The sequence below is a fragment of the Gigantopelta aegis genome, chromosome 6 (assembly GCF_016097555.1).
Source record: "Gigantopelta aegis isolate Gae_Host chromosome 6, Gae_host_genome, whole genome shotgun sequence".
NCBI classification, from domain to species: Eukaryota; Metazoa; Mollusca; class Gastropoda; order Neomphalida; family Peltospiridae; genus Gigantopelta; species Gigantopelta aegis.
Window position 1 is genome coordinate 94,930,772 of NC_054704.1, and position 24,294 is coordinate 94,955,065.

Consider the following 24,294-nt stretch of genomic DNA (forward strand, 5'->3'; position numbering starts at 1 on the left):
CACGGACACACACATATTAACACACTCATATTCATTCACACACATATACTCACACACACATATTCACACACACTCATATTCATCAACACACATACTCACACAGATATTCACACACATATTCACACACACTCATACTCATTCACACAAAAACACATATACAAAAACACGTTAAATAAATACAGGTATATATCCTACATTTATTTATTTTTAGTTTTTTTAGAGTGAACTGTAAATCTATTACATATTTGTTTAGAAATTTCTATTAATTTAAGTCTTTTGATATTAATAACCACTTTCATTCTGTCCAGCATGTGAACTACAGTAGTTACATAATACCTTCACATACATGTGCAATATACACATTAAAGGGTCACTTTCCACTTTTTGTATGGACTGGTATTGCCAGAAGATCATTTCATTAAATAATTAGGCTTTGTCACAAATTCTGTCCAGCAAGCACATTGGCTATGTAATGTCCATGTGTTCCACGTGTGAAATGAAAATTAGCTTCTGTGGCTTGACTTGCATTGAAGCAAAGATTTCAACCGTAACTTGTTAATGCACTTGTTTTTATCACACCCTATTGTCCACAATACAAAACAGCCAATGTCCATCTGGCATGTTAAATGGTTAACTGGCCACTTTATGTGTATAAACCAGAAAAGATAAAAGAGCTGAACGTGTTAATTCACTTGACTTCTGTCAATGCCACATCTCTAAACCTGCATGTTTCAGAGAAAAGAGCTTGGCAATTTAAAATTCACTTGATTTCTATCACTGCCACATCTGTAAACCTGCAGGTTTGAGAGAAAGAGACAATCTATCAATGTACCATATCTAAACCTGCTATTTTCAGAGAAAAGAGCTGGAGAATTAGAACTTGTTAATTCACTTGACAATCATTCATTGCACCATCTCCTATTGATCTTTAGTCATGTCTTCACAATTATGGCTTCCACCGAACATCAGATGTTTACAGCTTTTTAAGACATGTGATCGTGATTTCTCTCTCCGTTAGTCAATATGTGACTTTGATGTGTGTTCAAGGCAGGTGGGGATTATACTCCAGAACACAACAGACCATCTGTCACGTTTTACCCCCAGCATCTGAACTTTGTTTGCATCATGCTATAACAGTGCAATACAGCAGCTCAATCAAGATGAGTTAGGCACATCTTGTTTTTCATCAAATACTACTAGAATCCAAATGGATTTCAGTAATTAAAGTTTATGAGAATTCATGAGAAACCTATTATTGCAGGTGTATTATTGCTGCTGCTGTTGGGCTATTTTGTCATTCCAGCCAGTGCTACACAACTTATGTAACAAAGAAAGAATGAAATGTTTTATTTAACGACACACTCAACACATTTTATTTACAGTTATATGGCATCAGACATATGGTTAAGTACAACTTATGTAACAAGGAAGGAAGGAAATGTTTTATTTAACGATGCATTCAACACATTTTATTTAGTTATATGGTGTCGGACATATGGTTAAAGACCACACATATATTAAGGGAGGAAACCTGCTGTCGTCACTTCATGGGTTACTCTTTTAATATGCACTATCCAATAGACAGGATAGCACATACCACGGCCTTTGATGTACCAGTCATGGTGCATTGGCTGGAGCATTATGTAACAAAGGTCGTTGTATATACTATCCTGACTGTGGGATACTGTATATAAAAGATCCATTGCTGCTACACTGAAAGTGTCACCCATTGTGTGGCAGCAGCAGGTTTCCTCTTTCACTATTGGTTGTAAAGCACCCGCTTGGTGCGCAGTTGGTCTAGGATATATCCCCATCGGTGGTCTCATTGGGCTATTTCTCGTTCCAGCCAGTACACCATGACTGGTATATCAAAGGCAGTGGTATGTGCTATCCTGTCTATGGGATGGTGCATTTAAAAGATCCCTTGCTACTAATAGACTATATGTCAAAATTACCAAATGTTTGACATCCAATAGCTGATGATTAATAAATCAATGTGCTCTAATGATGTCGCTAAACAAAACAAACTTCTTCTTTTTTATTGGAGTGGCCAACCGATGTCCAACACTATATAACTGTACTTAAAATGTGTTGAGTGCATTGTTACATAAAACATTTCTTTCTTTTCCTGTTGTTATTATATTAATGGTTTATATAGTAGTCTGCTGTTTAAACATTTGTTTGTAAAGCAGCTGTCACATGCCCAAAGGATAGATCTTGAAATAGCAGGTTCCATGATTTTGGAAAATGAAATGAGCAAAAAACACTTGGTGTTCACCTCTCCATATAGGGTCATCTTTGACCTCTGTATATATGGGTGTACGATTAGTGGTTATTTCGCATTTGAGTGCAGTTTGCATGGGGAGAGGGTGCAAACCATAGAACTTAAAATAGAACAAATTTACAGGATTTTTAAATTTACATGTTTAGCCCTTTACCATCGTCATCTATAGGAACTGATTTTGTGGTAATGTATATGCAAAAATGTGTAAATTAAGAAAAAAGGAAAAGTGGTAAAGCGCTCGCTTGATGTGCGGTCAGCCTGGGATCGATCCCCGTCGGTGGGCCCATTGGGCTATTTCTCGCTCCAGCCAGTACACCACGACTGGTATATCAAAGGCCATGGTATGTGTTATCCTGTCTGTGGGATGGTGCATATAAAAGATCCCTTGAAAAAAGTAGCCCATGAAGTGGTGACAGCGGGTTTCCTCTCTCAATATCTGTGTGGTCCTTAACCATATGTCTGACGCCGTATAACCATAAATAAAATGTGTTGAGTGTGTCGTTAAATAAAACATTTCCTTCCTTCATTTTAGTAGTTATATGCTGTTGGACATGTAGTTAAGTCTGTGACATAATGAGAGACCAGTCACGGTTCTGCAATGCCATGGGTTACACATTTTGATTAGCAGCAAGAAATATTTTATATAAATATGTAATCAGTGCACCACATATAGTGTATACATGGGTCACTGTTGACATGCACATATATAACCATCATGGTCTCAATCCACCGTTTACTGTCACAATTTTCAGATGTATCTGATGATGGCGTTTTATGCTGATTAACACTGATAACTTGAAACCCACTTCCTCCAGCTATAGTAATGCTAGCTGTTTATGTTCGTTTTATGACCCAAACTGGCCGCTGTGATGTTTCACATTGTACAGGAAATGGGGCCACCTGCAATCACCTTCTGAGATGCTGGTTTGATAAAAGCATTGTGTTTGATGACACCCAGCTTGTACATTAGTCGGTGGGTGATGTTCAAATAATGGCTAATTGAAGCCCTGGGGTCATACATGTAATTATTAACAAATAAACGGAGGTCTAATGTGTCCTAGCACATTATCAATTCATTATATGAAGGTGGACACAAATGCATGTAGTTAAAGCCTTCGTTCGGTCAGCCCAGTGGTAACATGAAGTGTGGTCCATCTAGGATCGATCCCCTCTATGGGCCCACTGGGCTATTTCTCATGCCAGACCATGTACCACAACTGGTACATGTATATCAAAGGTCGTAGTTTGTGCTATCCTTTCTATTGTGGGATGGTGCATAAAAAAGAACCACTGACATATCATTCTTGGATTTGTTTAATGATCAAATAAAACACTATCATTTAAACCAACTGAAGAGCCAACCCTTTAGTGGATATCAAGATGGCTGCTTCAAATTCATTTACCAGCAATCCAGGCTTTAGATTTAAATTGCAGCCAAATCATGGTGATAAAAGCTGTGCCAAAAATAGGCATGCTGATATTGAGAGCACGCAAATTAAGTGAAAAAACTTTCACCACCAATTCAATTTATCGCAAAAAGTGTAACTGCCTGCCTGCATGGATGTGGTTTCCATTAATCTTCCTTGTATATATTTACATATTTACACTGAAAAATCAGACTTGGGTTAAAACATGATCAGTTTAAGCAGTTCCGTCCTTTGGATGACTGCGCTGAAATTAAAGAGTCTAAATGTCTCAGCCAATCAAAGAGTTCCCCAAATTTGAGTGAAAAAAGGATTCTTTGTTTAATGACAATTCGTTGCCTTGTTTGATCATTGGAAGAAACCTCGCTGGTGAAGTGATTAAAATCGTCAGGTTTCAGGATGGAACAGACCTCGCTGGTGAACTGTCAGGTTTAAGGATGGAACAGACCTCGCTGGTAAATCGTCAGGTTTAAGGATGGAACAGACCTCGCTGGTGAACCGTCAGGTTTAAGGATGGAACAGACCTCACCGGTGAAGTGGTTAAACTGTCAGGTTTAAGGATGGAACAGACCTCACTGGTGATGTGGTTAAACCGTCGGGTTTCAGGATGGAACAGACCTCGCTGGTGAAGTGGTTAAAACTGTAGGGTTTAAGGATGTAACAGACCTCGATGGTGAAGTAGTTAAACTGTCGGGTTTCAGGATGGAACAGACCTCGCTGGTGAAGTGGTTAAAACTGTAGGTTTCAGGATGGAACAGACCTCGCTGGTGAACTGTCAGGTTTAAGGATGGAACAGACCTCGCTGGTAAACCGTCAGGTTTAAGGATGGAACAGACCTCGCTGGTGAACCGTCAGGTTTAAGGATGGAACAGACCTCACCGGTGAAGTGGTTAAACTGTCAGGTTTAAGGATGGAACAGACCTCACTGGTGATGTGGTTAAACCGTCGGGTTTCAGGATGGAACAGACCTCGCTGGTGAAGTGGTTAAAACTGTAGGGTTTAAGGATGTAACAGACCTCGATGGTGAAGTAGTTAAACTGTCGGGTTTCAGGATGGAACAGACCTCGCTGGTGAAGTGGTTAAAACTGTAGAGTTTAAGGATGTAACAGACCTCGATGGTGAAGTAGTTAAACTGTCGGGTTTCAGGATGGAACAGACCTCGCTGGTGAAGTGGTTAAAACTGTAGGTTTCAGGATAGAACAGACCTTGCTGGTGAACTGTCAGGTTTCAGGATGGAACAGACCTCGCTGGTGAACCATCAGGTTTTAGGATGGAACAGACCTAGCTGATGAAGTGGTTAAACCATCGGGTTTCAGGATGGAACAGACCTCGCTGGTGAACTGTCAGGTTTAAGGATGGAACAGACCTCGCTGGTGAACCGTCGGGTTTCAGGATGGAACAGACCTCGTTGGTGAACTGTCAGGTTTCAGGATGGAACAGACCTCGCTGGTGAACTGTCAGGTTTCAGGATGGAACAGACCTCGCTGGTGAACTGTCAGGTTTCAGGATGGAACAGACCTCGCTGGTGAACTGTCAGGTTTCAGGATAGAACAGACCTCGCTGGTGAACTGTTAGGTTTCAGGATGGAACAGACCTCGCTGGTGAACTGTCAGGTTTCAGGATAGAACAGACCTCGCTGGTGAACCGTCGGGTTTCAGGATGGAACAGACCTAGCTGATGAAGTGGTTAAACCATCGGGTTTCAGGATGGAACAGACCTCGCTGGTGGTATATCAAATATATGTCATGACAGACAATTTGTGTACATCTTAAATTTGTGTAACATGTGATCAAAGAGTTGGGATATTCCATACATCATCGTAGTTAGTAATTGCAAGACTACACTTCTATCGAACACAATAAAATTAAAGTTTCTTTTGTTTAACACCACCACTAGAGCACATTGAATTTATTAATCATCGGCTATTGGATGTCAAACATTTGGTAATTTTGACTCTTTTCCTAATGCAGCAAGGGATCTTTTATATGCACATTCCCACAGACAGGAAAACACATAAAGGCCTTTGACCTGTTGTGGTGCACTGGTTGGAACGAGAAAAATAAAACCAATCAGTTGAATGGATCCAACGAGGTGGTTCGATTCTGCAACACAAGCACCAACTGACCTAAATCCCCCCCCCCCCCCCCCCCCAAACATAATACTTTACTTGACATATGGTTTTTTTCAGATATCCCTAATGAAAGCTGAGTAGTATATAAATAACAGTACATAATTTTAACAGGTATGCTTCACTTCTGGGATGAACCATCCTTTGTAACTGTCGCAACTGAACACGTCATCGTACCTGTGGTTCCAGGTAAAGACTGGGACAGGTAATATAAATCGCACTCCGTGTCAACTCAGGTGTCAAAGCTGAAGAACATGTTTTTATGTCACACATCACTCCCTTTGATCTTGCTCCTTGACATAGACTAAAATGATTTTCTGATAGTTTGGCTATTTTCATAGACAGGACTTGGGAGATAATTGGCAAGATTAAATGGACGGCCCTAATAAAGAAGTTTGCACTGAGGTGGAGTTTCTACTTGTGTTTCTGATCTGTAAATGTCTTGGGTCTCTTTCATATTGCCCTTTGGATTATACTGTGATCTTGTGTATTTGTTTAAGGGCATTGCCGATTCACCTACGCAATGACAATATATTCCCATGGGCCACATATAGCTGTATGTAAGTGTTTTATAAACTGGCATCTTACATACAGCTATATGTATACTAATTTATTTATTAATGCATAATTAATTATAAGTTTGTTTTATCATTACAATATCTAATTGGCCATGCAATGAGTTATGATTTGTATCAAGACATAAATTCTACACTCATCATGTCATGACAATGGAAGTACTGTGTACAAGTACTTTTATAGACACCTAAGTAAACAGGTAGTAACAGATATATCAGTACTACGATAACATTGATATGAGTGATTAACAAAGTATCAGCACACAAATGAAGGATTATAATGGAAATTGTAAACTTCATAAATGTGTCGTAACCTACAGGTTACCACGCCCATAATTTACGGTAACCTGTACATTGGTTACGAAGCATTATGCTTATTTCAATATCCGTAATAATAAAAAAATGGCTTAGCCAAGCTATATTACAAAAATGAAAGGAATGGTTTTTTAACAACACCTCAGCCCATTTGAAACTATGGCTGTTTGGTGTCTAAAATAGGGTTATTTACACAACTGGCAGGGCTAACTCTGGCTGTTTGGTGTCTAAAATAGGGTTATTTACACATCTGGCAGGGCTAACTCTGGCTGTTTGGTGTCTAAAATAGGGTTATTTACACATCTGGCAGGGCTAACTCTGGCTGTTTGGTGTCTAAAATAGGGTTATTTACACATCTGGCAGGGCTAACTCTGGCTGTTTGTCTAAAATGGTGTCCGAAATAGGGTTATTTACACATCTGGCAGGGCTAACTCTGGCTGTTTGGTGTCTAAAATAGGGTTATTTACACATCTGGCAGGGCTAACTCTGGCTGTTTGGTGTCTTAGGGTTATTTACACATCTGGCAGGGCTAACTCCAAAATAGGGTTATTTACACATCTGGCAGGGCTAACTCTGGCTGTTTGGTGTCTAAAATAGGGTTATTTACACATCTGGCAGGGCTAACTCTGGCTGTTTGGTGTCCGAAATAGGGTTATTTACACATCTGGCAGGGCTAACTCTGGCTGTTTGGTGTCCGAAATAGGGTTATTTACACATCTGGCAGGGCTAACTCTGGCTGTTTGGTGTCCAAAATAGGGTTATTTACACATCTGGCAGGGCTAACTCTGGCTGTTTGGTGTCCAAAATAGGGTTATTTACACATCTGGCAGGGCTAACTATGGCTGTTTGGTGTCCAAAACAGGGTTATTTACACATCTGGCAGGGCTAACTCTGGCTGTTTGGTGTCCAAAACAGGGTTATTTACACATCTGGCAGGGCTAACTCTGGCTGTTTGGTGTCTAAAATAGGGTTATTTACACATCTGGCAGGGCTAACTCTGGCACTTAGCAACAATTTTAACAACACTTGGTGAATTTTATTTTAATTTGGCGAAATAATTTAAAGTATTAATTGACATTTTGTTACAAAATAACTGGGTTTCTGTAAGGTTAGTAGATAATTTAAAATAATTGATATTTTGTTACAAAATAACTGGGTTTCTCTAAGGTTAGTAAATAATTTAAAATAATTGATATTTTGTTACAAAATAACTGGGTTTCTCTAAGGTTAGTAGATAATTTAAAATAATTGATATTTTGTTACAAAATAACTGGGTTACTCTAAGGTTAGTAGATAATTTAAAATAATTGATATTTTGTTACAAAATAACTGGGTTTTTCTAAGGTTAGTAGATAATTTAAAATAATTGATATTTTGTTACAAAATAACTGGGTTTCTGTTAGGTTAGTAGATAATTTAAAATAATTGATATTTTGTTACAAAATAACTGGGTTTCTGTAAGGTTAGTAGATAATTTAAAATAATTGATATTTTGTTACAAAATAACTGGGTTTCTGTAAGGTTAGTAGATAATTTAAAATAATTGATATTTTGTTACAAAATAACTGGGTTTCTGTAAGGTTAGTAGATAATTTAGCAAACCGTTCTGCTGACCCACAGCTAGCCCTGTCTGGCCATGATTGTGTGAGAGAAAAAAACCTGCTGCTATATCACATCTACAGCTATCAAATGGCAGTATGGAATCTTTATTCCCTTAAATGCACTTCACAGTATATTACTTTCTATAATAAATGGCAATATTTGATTAATGTTTCAAAAAGGAATATATGATATGAATGAATTTCATAAATTTGGCAATCTCACTTCGAAATCCGATCATATTGTCGGACAGAACTTTCTGACAGCCTGACAGTTCTACAACATGTAACATGTATCATATTCACTACAAAATACATACATCAACTTTACTCATAAATTATTTAGCTCACAAGAATTGTTATTCCAGAGCAATATATATATACTCTTCAAAAAAAGAAACGCAAAGGGTACAAATGGGTTATAACTCCGATTTTATGTTTCCTACCGGTTCATGCTTTGTGAATATAAGGTCAATGCATGTCCCAAACACATTCCCACGGTTACATTCGATAAAACGCAGCTACTGTACAATAAAGTTCCAAAATGTGAATATTCGCAAAAACGCAGCCATGTGCAAACCATGTCACCACTGCACGTGCATTGTCTGCACGTGCAACATGAACACCGACAGTATAAAAGTGCAGGGTGTTCGCTTGCCTGGCCTCTGTATCTGGCCGACAGTTGACAATCCAGGACATGCCATGTCTCAGTGAACCGCAGAGAAACAATGCCATCGGCCGACTAGACGCAGGCGAATCCAGAACGGCCGTTGCCAGGGCATTCCATGTGTCCCCAAGCACCATCTCCAGACTGTGGGACCGTTACCAGCAACATGGATCAACACGTGACCTCCCTAGATCCGGTCGACCACGGGTCACTACCCCCGGGCAGGACCGCTACATCCGGGTACGCCACCTTCGGGAACGATTGACTACTGCCACCTCCACAGCCGCAGCAATACCAGGTTTGCGCAGGATATCCGACCAGACCGTACGGAACCGCCTACGTGAGGTAGGAATTCGTGCCAGACGTCCAGTTCGAGGTGTCATCTTAACACCACAACACCGTCGACTCCGACTGCAGTGGTGCCAGATTCATCGACAATGGCCTCAACTGCGATGGAGACAGGTGTGGTTCAGTGACGAGTTCCGATTTCTGATCCGACGTCATGATGGAAGATGTCGCGTGTATAGGCGTCGTGGTGAACGTTATGCGGCAAACTGCGTGCAGGAAGTGGACAGATTCGGCAGGGGTAGTGTCATGGTGTGGGCAGCCATCTTACACACTGGCAGAACTGACCTGGTCCACATGCAACCTGAATGCACAGGGCTACATTGACCAGATCCTCCGGCCACACATCGTTCCAGTTATGGCCAACGCCAACGCAGTGTTCCAACATGACAACGCCAGGCCTCACACAGCACGTCTCACAACGGCTTTCCTACAGAACAGCAACATTAATGTCCTTCCTTGGCCATCGATATCACCGGATTTGAACCCAATTGAGCATCTATGGGACGAGTTGGACCGACGCCTCCGACAGCGACAACCACAGCCCCAGACCCTGCCCGAGCTGGCAGCAGCCTTGCAGGCCGAGTGGGCCACCATCCCCTGGGACGTCATCCGTACTCTGGTTGCTTCAATGGGCAGGCGGTGCCAGGCAGTTGTCAACACACGTGGAGGCCACACCCGGTATTGACTCCAGATGACCTTGACCTTGGTGGTGTGTCCTATCACTTACTCACAATGGACTAGAGTGAATTGTGAACAATCCTGCAACATTTGGTAATTATCGGACTCACCATTCAATAATTAAATCAATTCTCCAAATATTACGACAATGTGGTTTTGTGTTTCTTCTTTTGAAGAGTATATATATATATATATATATATATATATATATATATATATATATATATATATATATATATATATATATATATATATATATATAATCATTATTCTTCTTGTTTTACTGAAAAATGGTATGATCTTAATTCAAAAGCATAAAACTTTAATGTCCTTCATTCTTTAATAAATCAAAAGATTTTCTCAAACAATCAATAGATACTATATGTTAGCTTACATGTGAATGTCAAAATTTTATAGTCCATTAAAACAGTTATCCATATATATATATATATATATATATATATATATATATATATATATATATATATATATATCACATTTAGTTTATTTATACAATACTCAACCTTTGCTAGGGATATACCAAATATATGTCATGATAAACAACTTGTGGACATCTTAAATTTGTGCAACATGATCAATGTCATAATTATTGCATTACATGTTTGAAATCCAATACCTGATGATTAATTAATCAATATGCCTAAGTGGTGTCTTAAAACAAAACAAACCATCTTTTTAACTGTTTAACTCTAAGAATTATTCACCACATGTAGTTATTTTTAGTTATTTTTAACTGTTTAACTATAAGAATTATTCACCACATGTAGTTATTTTTAGTTATTTTAAAGAATTTTGATCTAGACCTAATCTTTATTAATTTTTAATGAAAAAAGGTATCACCATAATTCAAATGCACATGTAAAGATATAACCATTATTCAAATGCACAAAGCCTTTAGTGTTTTTCTTTCTTTAATAAATCAGAACATTTCCCCAAAGAATCAATAGATACCATGTTCACCAACATCCAAATGCCACCAACATGCATATCAATCACATGAAAATGTGCAACCCAAGTGCTGGCACAGCAGCAAAATCATTACTCTTCTCCAAACTGCAAGTGCAAATTCACAGAACAATTATTTCTATTGATTGCAGGAAAAAGAAACAGTTTTGTAATCCAGAACTGTCAATATAATGTCTATTACTTCATGACATAAAGACTTTAAGACCAGTATGACGCCTTTTATAAATATTAATTGATCATCAACAGTTCACATATTTCACAAAAGATAATAATCTTATTCTTAACTCTAAATAAAAATAAGTAACAATTTTACTGACAAAAACTCAAGACATTATTTTGCTTTACTTTAAAATAAAGAAAATACTGGATATCTAAAACTGGGAATTTTTTCTTCAAAAGAATAACAGAACTTGACTTTTAAAGCAATAATTAAATGGTGTGGAATACTGGAGTTTTGAATGATGAACTAATGAAAATGAAAAACAAATTATATTTACAACTTAAAGGTGCACACATTCTATACCACTGATGGAAAGAAATAAGGGAACACATCGAATTGTAGACCAAATTTAATTCACTACTAGCATAGTAATGTTTGTATTTCATACCAAGTTATAATGTGGGATTGAATGTCTGTAGTGTTGAATGTGCTGCCTATATGTTCCCAGTCAACTTCAGACAATATCAATTGATTTTTGATGCAGTCATTATTTCTTGTTACTAGCTGTGTAATCCTTTATTTCTTTCCATCAATATAAATACTGTATTAACCTCAGTGGTGCAGTGTGTGGAGTGGGAGGGAGGGGGCAATGCATTATCTTAAAAATTGTGGGGGGCTGTGCCACAGCCTCCACTTTTACGCCATAAGCTTCAAATGCCGATGGATTTTAATTCACATTGTTGAACAGACACTTACTGACATGGACTACACAAATATTAGTCAGGTCATGCTGTAGTGGAAATATAAATAGGCTATTTTGAATAATCACTGAAATCACACATGTAGCAATCAAGGGAAGGCCAGAGAAACTGTTCTTTATTCCCGGCTTGACCACCACCACCGAGTATGCTAATCAAAGTCTGTGAAGCCTCCAATAAATAGCTTCCATATCCCAGAGGATTTTCTCAATCCATGACAACATTTACAAGTTCATGTCTCAAAAGGTCATCAAGAAGTGAGAGAATTGAATTGTGCCGCCTCCTCAAAGACATATTACCAGGCATTACTTCCAGTGGTCTTGGACTAACACTTCCATAGAACCACCATCCAACCTGTTAACAGTATGAATGTTTGATGAATCAGCCCCACTCTTAAGACCGGCTAGCTTTTATCTGCTTCATCTTGCCCATTCAAAGCAAGTCGGCTGGTGAAAAGCTATTTGTGGACAGCCCAGCTTTGTGAATCATATAATAAATGATTATAAATATAAAGAGTTACAGTCTACAAGATGCAGATTCCACAATAAATTCCTTTTTCCAGTCAGTGAAATGAATTTTACATTGTGTCCTTTAATCTAATCCTGCGGTGTATTTTCCAGACTGTCTGACCTTTTGGCTGATGCAGGTAATAAGTCTGGGTTATTTCTGGTTTCATTTATACTCAGATTGAGTCCTATGTATTACAATTATGTTTTAAAATGTCTACAGTAATTGTTGGGGAAGTTTGTTCAGTACTGAGGATTTATAGATCTACATAATTATACAGGTACATGATAAAAAGTTTGTTTTGTTTAATGACACTACTAGAGCACATTGATTTATTAATCATCGGCTGTTGGATGGCAAATATTTGGTAATTCTGACATATAGTCTTAAAGGAAACCTGCTATATTTTTCAATTAGTTGCAAGAGATCTTTTATATGCACCATCCCACAAACAGGACAGCACATACCACAGCCTTTGATATACCAGTTATGGTGCACTGGCTGGAACAAGAAATAGCTCAATAGGCCCACCAATGGGGATCGATCCCAAACCGACCGTGCATCAAGCGAGCGTTTTACCATTGGGCAACATCCCGCCACAGGTACATGATGAAGAAAAACCTGTACGAGACCACCAATAGTACAGGTGCTCTAGTGTCAGTGAGCTTTATCCCACTCTTTAAATACCTGTACGAGACCACCAATAGTACAGGTGCTCTGGTGTCAGTGAGCTTTATCCCACTCTTTAAATATCTCATTCTACATGCTTTTACAGACTGTATTCAGTGAGATCATCATCAATGTGCACCAATTTCACTTCCTACTAAAACTCATGTCACCTTTTGGGAGGTTTTTTGTGGGTATTTTGGTAAAATGTGAGAAATAATTAATTAAAGAGTTTAATTCACAACGGTGTGTTTTAAAGGAAGGAAGGAAATGTTTTATTTAATGATGCACTCAACACATTTTATGGTTATATGGCATCAGACATAGGGTTAAGGACCACACAGATACTGAGAGAGGAAACCCGCTGTCTCCACTTCATGGGCTACTCTTTTCGATTAGCAGCAAGGGATCTTTTATATGCACCCTCCCACAGACAGGATAGTATATACCACGGCCTTTGTTACATCGTTTGTGGAAGGAAGGAAGGAAGGAAGGAAATGTTTTATTTAACAATGCACTCAACACATTTTATTTATGGTTATATGGCATCAGATATATGCTTAAGAACCACACAGATATTGAGACAGGAAACCCGCTTTCACCACTTCATGGGCTACTCTTTTCGATTAGCAGCAAGGGATCTTTTATATGCACCATCCCATAGACAGGGTAGTACAGTTAAGAGTTTAAGTGAATTAGGCTTGTTCTTAAATTTTGCTTGCAGGGTTACATGCCTATGGTACTAGTTCTAAATCGAAAATCAAAATAGGTCGACCACAAAAATGTTCAGTTAACTACCCTCATATCAGAATACAAGTGGCAGTATACCACTTATACAGTTGTTATCAGTACTAAATGTAACAAGTTACTTCAAAGCAATGTGTTATTTAAATACTACAGACGTCAACCTACTTGTAATCATCAAAGAAGGATTTCAAAAGGCTTATCACAATCACCCAACTGATCAAGCCCACCGAAGGTCTAAATTAAGGGGCAACCATGGGAGTTCAACAACGACAGCCCCCAACAGGTAAAGTTTCCAATATGAGCTACTAATCGGCAAACTAAATCAAAATTACTCATTAGCTCCATTTTTTTTTTTTTTCAATGAACCGTTCCAAATTATGTGCCAACACTACCCCATGAAACCTGCACAATCCTTTTGTTTAAACTTAATCTTATGGGACATTCAAAATACAATAGCACCACAAATGCCCCACCTGCTATGGATCCCAGTCGGGCTGCAGGTGCTCTTTTGCACCTGCCAGTACAGGCGGTCCCTCCTCCTGCCTCAAACATTTTTCCTGTCCTGGACAGATGAGCTGGCACAGGTGTGCACTACAACAGCTTGCTCTGAATGTGCATGTTAAACCCTTTGACCTGACCTGATTAGCAACATCACAACAAATTGCGGTGTGCAACCTACATGTAGGAATAAAGGTGGTGATAATCTTTGTGCAATAAAAATGTTCTTGTTTCTCGTAGCTAAAAATTCTTGATTAAATCAAAAGTATGTAACATGTGTTGTAACTATATATACCAAGCATCATCTATGCATTCTTTACAAAATATACCATTAAAAAAATCAATTAAATTACTATAAATCCAATAATAAAAAGTGCAAAAAAAAAATTGTTATTAGAATATCATTTGTGTGTTCTGCATTGTACTGTGTAACACTATTCCAATTAATTCCTTTTCACTATTGATTATCACAGCTAAACAGGGATGGGTGCTGGAGTGAATAGCTTCATTAGCTACACACACACAGATCAAATTCTTATTGTATTTCCTAATCCAGCCGGCTTGTCCAACTGGATGTGGCCATTAATCGAAAGACATCTCTCCCTCTCAATATTACAGATCTCTTTCCTTCAAGGATGACCGTGCTGCCAAATGACGGGAAATCAAAAACACACCGCTCCCCAGTTGATTAAATATCATGTCCCACATTCAATCGATGGTCCAGACTGACCCACGGTCACATCTTTATTGACCCGTCCATATTGATTAATGTTGGTCATTTCTGTATGGTCATTTCACACTCTGGACAGAGGCTAATTTAGCAGGTGTTCAATCTCCGGTGTCGTGTCACATGGAAGTTGGTATGTTGTAGGAGAGTGGTTTTGTGAAGGAATGGCTATCACGACACCCAAATTATATGGCTTGTACTTCATGGTAGTTTAACCAGTGATTGTGTTAAGTAAAATAACTGGTTTAACATTTTACCAAAATAGCTCAGTGTCAGTGAAAATTTTAATTTGAAAAAAGTCTCACTGAAGTGTAGTACTTAATAATTAAGTTCAATACAGCTAGAGTTATGTACTGGATTATTCCTCTACAATATCAGTGCTCTGCTTTAAATAGCTGAGCATCTTTTCCTAAAACAGGGTGAGCTGTAACTTAAGGGTATAACACATGCTTGCATGAAGTGCAATCATGGATCTCAGGATCAACCAACATCAGCGGAAGGGGTGAGATTAGTCCACTGGTAAAATGCTTGCCTGATGTGTGAATGATCAAGGATTAGGCTATTTCTTGTTCTATGACTGGTGTAACATGGCATCCATCCCAAGCAGAGTCCAACAAAGAGACCTTTCCATAGACAGGACCATACCATGGAACACTGGTTGAGAGTGTGAAAGACTGATTTAAAAGGATCCTTGAAGCTGGACCTTAACTGAAGGGGAGAGACTATCACCATGATTGCCAATGATACTGCTGCCATGACTGCCAAATACAGAGATCATTAAACTCATGCAACTTTGCGATCTCCCAATGCAATGCTAAAAGATTTGCAAAGAGGATGCTTTGTTGTCTAGCAGAGCCTAAGAGACCTTTGCGAATTAGGCCCCAGCTCTCTACTATAAGGGCACTTCCAGAATTTACTACACATGGGGCATCTTTTTACTCATCCATACATGTTTTTAATCAAGTGTTATTCCATGTGGATGGATGGTATCTAAAATATTTGTCTCATACCTCATGTCATAATGTTTTAACAGCCACAAAACAAGATCAAATAAATACCCATCTAAACAGTCTTTGCCATAAACAAAATCAAGGCGAGCTGAAGATCACTCTCCTAAAATAATGTTAGGTGAACAATCACATCAAGTTTCAAATAAAATGTATAAAAATATTTATTGTAAGGCAACCAATTTGTTAATCCTCAAAACATGAAGTTTCAAATAAAATGTATAAAAATATTTATTGTACGGCAATCAATTTGTTAATCCCAAAATGTTCTAGTCAAATGTGAAGAGGAATGGGAGTAATCACAAGCCTTTTCATAGAGAAGATTATAAACATTTTTGATATTAACAAAACATTAAAATTCTAATTTTAAAGTTAAACATCAAAGAAACATTTACAAGTCAAGTCTAGTGCATGATGTATTATGAACACATGAAGTAAAATCAGTAAAGTGGTGATGAGTGTTGGTGAACAAATTACAAATATTAACAAAAATAGATGTGGTTACTTGAGGCACGAGAGATGGCATTAAATTCCGAAATAGCCATCGCTGGAGCAACACTCTGTTTAATCAATTTATTAAACGAAATGAAGTCGACTGGTACCTCACCATGGAGAAGCAAACAGCAAAATGACAGCAGCTCAGTGAAGGCGTGACATTATCAATGGCGGTGCATGGAACCGGCTTAGGTAATGGACCGGCCAGCTTTTGTGTTCTGGTTTGACTTTCAAAACAAACACTACTTTGAGTGGTCAAGATCAACTGTCCAGCTTTTCACTAAATAATGGAAACACACTCTTATTTCAATTAACCTTAAGGTATAAGCTTCACAATTGCTTCAATAAAGAAGCTTAACTGGCAAAAGTGAGCATTTCAAAAAATGCTTTCTTCAATAGTTAAATCCAAATAGGCCGATTTGATTGGCTGTAATTGGATATTTTCTTCCACTATTTTACTTCACCTGTCCATATGCCCATATTACAAAATGTACTAACAAACAGGTATTCAATAATTTTCAGGGCTCACCCTGTCTATTGTCAAATTAGTCCATTGCTAATTTTTATAAAAAATGGCTACAAAATTTAGCCTTTGGCCAATAAAATATTCCTCCAAATAACCACATTTAAATAAATTCCAAGAGAATACTCTACATTTCTGAAAATTGACTAAATAAAAATTTGTTCCAGTGTGATTTTATTGTTTATGTTACAGGGTACAGTATTTTGTAAGAACCACTGTTCTATTTGCATGTCAGTTAAATGCACCTTCAAATTCACATGAACCACCAATTGGTTATGTGGTAAATCATGTGTTTTGAAATTAAAAGTTGCTAACTTACTTTTCTAGCTGATATTTGGACACTTGATATGCAGTATAAAGACATCAAGATCCATATTTAAGTTCAATCAATTGGTCAAATATGGATGGATGGATGGATAAATCAATTGACTGATATATTGATGGATGGATGGATGGATGGATGGACGGACGGACGGACGGACGGACGGACGGACGGATGAATCAATTGATACATTGCTGGATGGATGGGTGGATGGATGGACGGATGGATAAATCGATTGATATATTGCTGGATGGATGGATGGATGGATGGATGGATGGATGGATGGATGGATGGATGGATGGATGGATGGATGGATGGATGGATGGACGGACAGATTGATAAATCAATTGATATATTGCTAGATGGATGGATGGATGGATAGATGGATGGATGGACGGATGGATGGATGGACAAACCCAGAGATGCACCAGCCTAAAGCTATTACACATAAAACATTTAAGTTCGAAAAAACAAATGACATCCTTAATGCTCTTTCAGTGGCACTAAACTAGTCATAGTCACGTTATTTTACAGTGGTAGAAAACTGTTGAGGTTATTAGCATGGTGGCCAGTAGCTGAACTCATAGAAGGCTATTGCCACAAACCTGACTTTCAGGAGCTACTGACTTTATACATGTGCATGTATGTATCATGATTGTCTTGTCACAACAAACAGCTGTGATACATATTACTACAGCCACTGTAGTTTATACATACATGTATTCTTGTTGCAGGAAGTGTTCAAATATCCATATATTATGGCAAACAGTTATGGTTTAAAAATATTAAAGATGCCCTTAAACAACTCCATGGATTCCTTTTCTCTTTCTTTATTGATGCCTAAGGAAAATACAGGTTGGTGTTAGAATTATCATCTCATGTGCAGCGTTTAAAAGCAGAGCATGTGGAGTGGATTTGAATGTGTGTGGGGGGGGGGTGGGGGGTGGCACTGCCACAGTGATGGCTCGGTCTAGGTGATGGAAATTTTAGGGCCTGAGGTATCTCATAAGAACATTTTTAATTTTACTGAATCAATAGTTAAAATAAAGCATTTCCAGTTTTCTGAGCCCAATAATAGGGAAAAGTGTGTGTGTGTGGGGGGGGGGGGGGGGGGGGGGGGGGGGGGGGGGGGGGGGGGGGGGGGGGGGGGGGGCTCTGTTCTGCAGCCCCTGTAAAGGATCAATTCCTATTAGTTGATAAACCCATCAATCGAGCATACTGCCCCTTACATCCATTACTCCATAAGTGGAATGTGGGCCACGGAATGTCTGTGACACATAAAACACCTCTTACAGTTCATAATTAAAAATACTATGTAGCAATAGTAGTGTTGTTCTCTCAGTTTGCAAACCGAGTGGTTGCAACTGTTATATATTATGTAAAATCTTACAGTACAGGTTCATCCTACAAATGTAAAAAGTTGTTGACAGATATTAAGCCACCAATCACATCAATGAATTCATTGTGAAAGGTCACCTGGACACAGAAGATCACACTGGATTTGGCCAGATCTCCTAACAGATATATGATACTCACTTTCCATTTTTCTTGACATAAAAAAGCAATGAATTATATTTAACCTTTTCAGGTCAGGACATAGTCCAGTGGTAAAGTGCTCGCCTGATGTGTGGTCGATCTGGGATCGATCCCCATCGGTGGGCCCATTGGCCTATTTCTCGTTCCAGTCAGTGCACCATGACTGATATATCAAAGGTTGATATCCTGTCCTTGGGATGGTGCATATTAATGATCCCTTGCTACTAATGGAAAAAATTAAAAGGTTTCCTTTCTTAGACTATATGTCAAAATTACCAACTGTTTGAGATCCAATAGTTGATGATTAATAAATCAATATGCTCTAGAGGTGTCATTAAACAAAACAAACTTTAACTGGTTCATGTCTCTGCTGAAATGACATCAATGACTGAGCCTGTCCATGATGTCAAGCTAATACTGTCACACAATGTGCCATCCTGTCCACTACGTAATTCAGTTAACAGTGCACCACATGCCACCACACTATGTAACGGTTAAAACAGACACCATGATTATATTATACCTGTTTTACCACATGCATGTACATGCATTTAACAAGGATAGTGTCCGTGCAGTGTATGTTCAAAACAATCATGAAATCAACACTTAAATTGCATGACAGACTCCAATTTACAATGTAATCTGTCAAGTCACAGTCAGTATATCTAATGGCTTAAGTCAAAGAGTGAACTTTACCAGTGTGAGAACTATCAGGATACACTATGTAAAGAACTGTCTTTTTTGTGTGTGTCCAGGACCACACAGTACATTCCGACATCTGATCCCATTAATCTGACAGTTAAATATACTCATATGTCAAATTAGTGCTGTTTTTTCTAACCAGCTCTTAAGGTTATATACAAATCTAAAACATGTACATTCATGCCATCTTTACCTTTTTTTTTTTTTTTTAAATTTAAATGCTTTTTTCTTTCTAAATGTCTATTTCTATTCCTACTCTTTCTTTCTCTCTCTCTTGATTAGCAGTGTCATCTCTCTCCCCCCCCCCCCCCCCCCCACTCTCCCTCTCTTCATTAGCAGGGTCATACACAGTGGGGGGTAGGGCACATTTATCCCACAGAAAAAAGTGTTCTTTTCAGTTTAAAAGTGCCCTGTTTTTCTTTGTTGGGAGAAGTTTTAGTGTCCTTATTATCTTTTTCTGTCCTTCCTCCCTAGGACTAAGTACAGCCCTGATCAGTATGCACATGGCTTGATATACACCAAATATAATTTACATTCCAGTCACAGAGAGAATGACAGCCACAGGGTGATCTGGCCATGAAGTGTTGGGCCTAAACTAATTGCAACAAACACCGTTCATCTTGAGGATATCCCAATCTGTATGTCTAATCTCTATGTGGATTGATTTTATTCAGCACATGTGTATCTCTACCATTGGAATATGTGAGTGTGCATGTACATAACAGCAATATCTATTCAAATGATAATATCTATTATGCAGCCATCTCTCTTAAGGGGCCACCTGTCCTATATACCAAAAACCTGCTGGCCTTAGTACTTTCCCATCTGGGATCATTGATATATCACAGCCATACACAGCCCATGGTTTTATTCAGAATGTGTACTGATGCCACTGGAATGTGTGTGTGTATGTATGTATGTGTGTGTCTGTGTGTGTGTCTGTGTGTGTGTGTGTATCTGTGTGTGTGTGTGTGTGTGTGTGTGTGTGTGTCTGTGTGTGTCTGTGTGTGTGTGTGTATGTGTATGTATGTGTGTGTGTGTGTGTCCGTGTGTTTGTGCATGTGTGTCTGTGTGTGTCTGTCTGTGTGTGTGTGTGTGTGTGTGTGTGTCTGTCTGTGTGTGTGTGTCCGTGTGTTTGTGCGTCTGTGTGTGTCTGTGTGTCTGTCTGTCTGTGTGTGTGTGTGTGTGTGTGTGTGTCTATGTGTGTGTGTGTGTATGTCTGTGTGTGTGTGTGTCCTGTGTGTGTCTGTGTGTGTCTGTGTGTGTGTGTGTGTGTGTCTGTGTGTGTGTCTGTGTGTGTCTGTCTGTGTGTGTGTGTGTCCGTGTGTTTGTGCCAGTGTGTCTGTGTGTGTGTGTCTGTGTGTGTGTCTGTGTGTGTGTGTAAATCTGTTTTAAATACACTATTTTAAATAGTGTGTTTGTGTGTGTCACTAGAGTGATTTGTTAATCAATGTTCTGGATGTAATTTTGACATAGTCTTATAGAGAGGAAATCCACTGCCTTTTCCATTAATGCAACAGATCTTTTATAATATTATATGTCAGACGTGTGGCCTTTGTGCCTGTCATGGTGCACTGGCAGGAACGAGAAATAGCTCAATAAGCCCAATGACAGGGATCGATCCCAGACCGACCACACATCAAGCGAGTGCTTTACCACTGGACTACATCCCACCCCACCTCTCCAAAGAGACCACCTGTCCTATAAACTAAAGATCTGCCTTAGTACTTTCCTATTTGGGATAAATCATACATCAGAGTCAGATCAAGCCTAAAATAGCTGGGGGATTGGGGGGGGGGGGGGGTTAGCCTTTTCCAGCTGGACAAAAACAATCACTTGTGTGTTCAGAATTTTATACTGGGGGGCACCAATATGGAGGGGGCAATCACATTCTTACACGTTATGGGGCAACACTAAAACACTAAAACAATAAAGACAGGACGGTTATCAACTATAAATGGCACAAGTTTTGGGGTTGGGATTGGGGTTTTTCATTTTTCTGCTAGGTATGGCCATGAATTTGTAGTACAAATTCCAGTTTTAATAAAAAAATATATCCCACAGGGGTTATACCTTCAGAAGAAAACAATGCTAAATTATTAGTATTGTATATATCTGACATCTCAAAACTTTATTCCCTAGCAAGGGTCTGATAATCAATAATACAATAATAAATACATAACTTCAAATTAATCAACATCATATTAGTCCTGCATAGTGTACTAATGTGTGTTGTACAATGTTATACATTGTATAATAAAAATTAAAATGTGTAACATTTTACATGTTGTACATGTATTATGACATAGCATTGAAACATTGTTTTAGTTTTGTATATCATCCTTTTTGTAATATACACCACAGGTAGCACAAATATATAAACCCTAAAAACTACAATAAAATATATATTTGCTAGTTATTTGTTAAACTATTCATATCATGTTTGTGTGTTTGCATATAATACATAAATTTACATTGTCTATGAGATACGTAACAGGTGGTGCAGAAAAACTGTGCATAGGGGGATGGTGCTCATCACCCCCCCCCCCACACACACACACACACACACACACACACACCACATCCATCACCCTTGGCCTATACAAGATGTACCAAGTGTGCTAACAAAATTATCTTGAAATAAACATGTTGAAATGATACTGAAGTTCATTAGTAATAAATTACTGTGTGTGGACCTGTTTCAGTGGTTGCGTCATTTGTGCATAACAGTATGTACATTTGAAGATTTCTGACGTTGATTTTTGCATGGGGAAAGTAAAAAATCTCTGTCACAGTCATAAAAATAAAGTTAAAACAAGCAAAGAAAGCAAGACTGAACTTGACCCACTAATAAAAACGGCACATGTATTTCTTAATACCTTTTTTCTACGATTTTCAGACTGTCATTTGAAAGACAACTTAATTTTAAAAACTATGGTCTGTCCTCAACTGTAGTGGTATCTAGTTTCTTGAAGTCACATAATTGTCACGGTGTCTGCTGGCAAAACTCTCTTTATACAGGGCTTCTAGAATGTTTTTAAAATCCACTAGCTATGGGATCAGTGATTTTAAACATTTAATAGCCATGATTAAAATTCACTAGCCTTATTTTACTTTAAGTTAATACAATTTTACTAAATAATAGTAATAATCAGATATGTCACCTATAGAGGGAGATGTAGAGTTTAAAAACACTAATATTGGGAGGCTGGGGTGGGGGCAGGATATTCATATTTATAAAATAAACTTAACTACAACATTTGACAAAAAAATATTTCACTAGCCATCAGACATCGCAATAGCAATTATTTACTAGCCCAACATTGAATATCACTAGCTATGGATATGGGGCTACTATAATCTAGAAGCCCTGCTTTACAGATATTTGCTAAAAATATATGGTCTTTTAGCATAAATATCTTTCTGGATGTCTGTTTATATGTTTATTAAAATTCAGAATACAGCTTATATTTTTAACCCAACAATTTTTCTATTATAACCATTCATCTGCTAAACTTATTTATAACACAATTGCAAGACATCAGAATTGTTATATTCCTTTTCCAAAAATGTTGTCTGTTAACATTGGTTCTCCAGGACTCCATTTTGTAATTTGCCTTAAAATATTTAAAATCATTTTTATAAATTATTATAAGTACATTTTATTGAACAACATACATGATTTGATCAAATACTGAAAGGTTTGTGCTGGAAAGTTTTTGCTGTAAGCTAGTATACCACTAAACGTTTCACTCACCGAAACAGGTAGCCTAAAGTAGTTAAACAATAATTGCGACTGATGCATGCTATCTGACGTACGTGCGGTAAACCTTTCTACATAGCGTCCAGTTTAGTGCTCATTTAAAGCTAGAAATACTAATAAAAAGGTAACTATTTGGATAATAACTGTGTATAAATATTGATATATATATATATATATATATATATATATATATATATATATATATATATATATATATATATATATATATATATGTTTTAGAACTGAATGCTTATGCTCACCAAAACTGGTTCACCCAAAAATGCACGTTGATATATTTAATATTCTCACCTTGAAAGAAAGCAACAATTTTCTCTGGGTGTTTAGATTCGCATAACACTGCCAGGGTAGTGATCAAAAGGAGCACAACACAGAGACCAGATAGTGTCTTCTCAGATGATGTCGCCATTTTCGAGTGCTCCACTTTAATATCAATATCACCCGGAATAGAAGAATATCGTCCGCACAAAGTTATTCTCGTCCTGGGTACATCCTCATTAGCAGATGATTAATTAAATAATTAAGTAGCTTTATGATCGCACTTTCTTAACGTCAAACACGACGTCGCGTGCCTCCATTCCCGTTTTGATAGTAGTGAGCAAATACACATCTCACGTCAACTGACATTGGGAGAGTCGATTACAATGCGAAGGGGTGACAGGCGATATACCGTGTCTGATATTTTATTATTCCGTTGACACTTGACAGATCAAATGTGTTTCATGCAAAATAATAATAATAATACCCTTGGTTGGTAGCAAATTGAACTAGTTTATGAACTGCAAATTTTTATAATACAGATTATGATTTGTATATAAACAAAATCATATAAATGTCTAGTTTGTTTTCTGGTTGACACAG

At 38.0% G+C, this 24,294-nt stretch overlaps 1 protein-coding gene across 1 annotated transcript in view; it reads right to left on the reverse strand.

Annotated features, from left to right (window-relative positions):
• Window positions 1-24,030, reverse strand: part of LOC121376310 (pikachurin-like) — a 94,293-nt gene extending 70,263 nt beyond the window's left edge. The window contains exon 1 of the mRNA XM_041504150.1: window positions 23,725-24,030. Within this exon, the coding sequence (XP_041360084.1) occupies window positions 23,725-23,842 (118 nt within the window). The 5' untranslated portion in view covers window positions 23,843-24,030. The remainder of the gene's footprint in view (window positions 1-23,724) is intronic.
• Window positions 24,031-24,294: the final 264 nt, after the last annotated feature.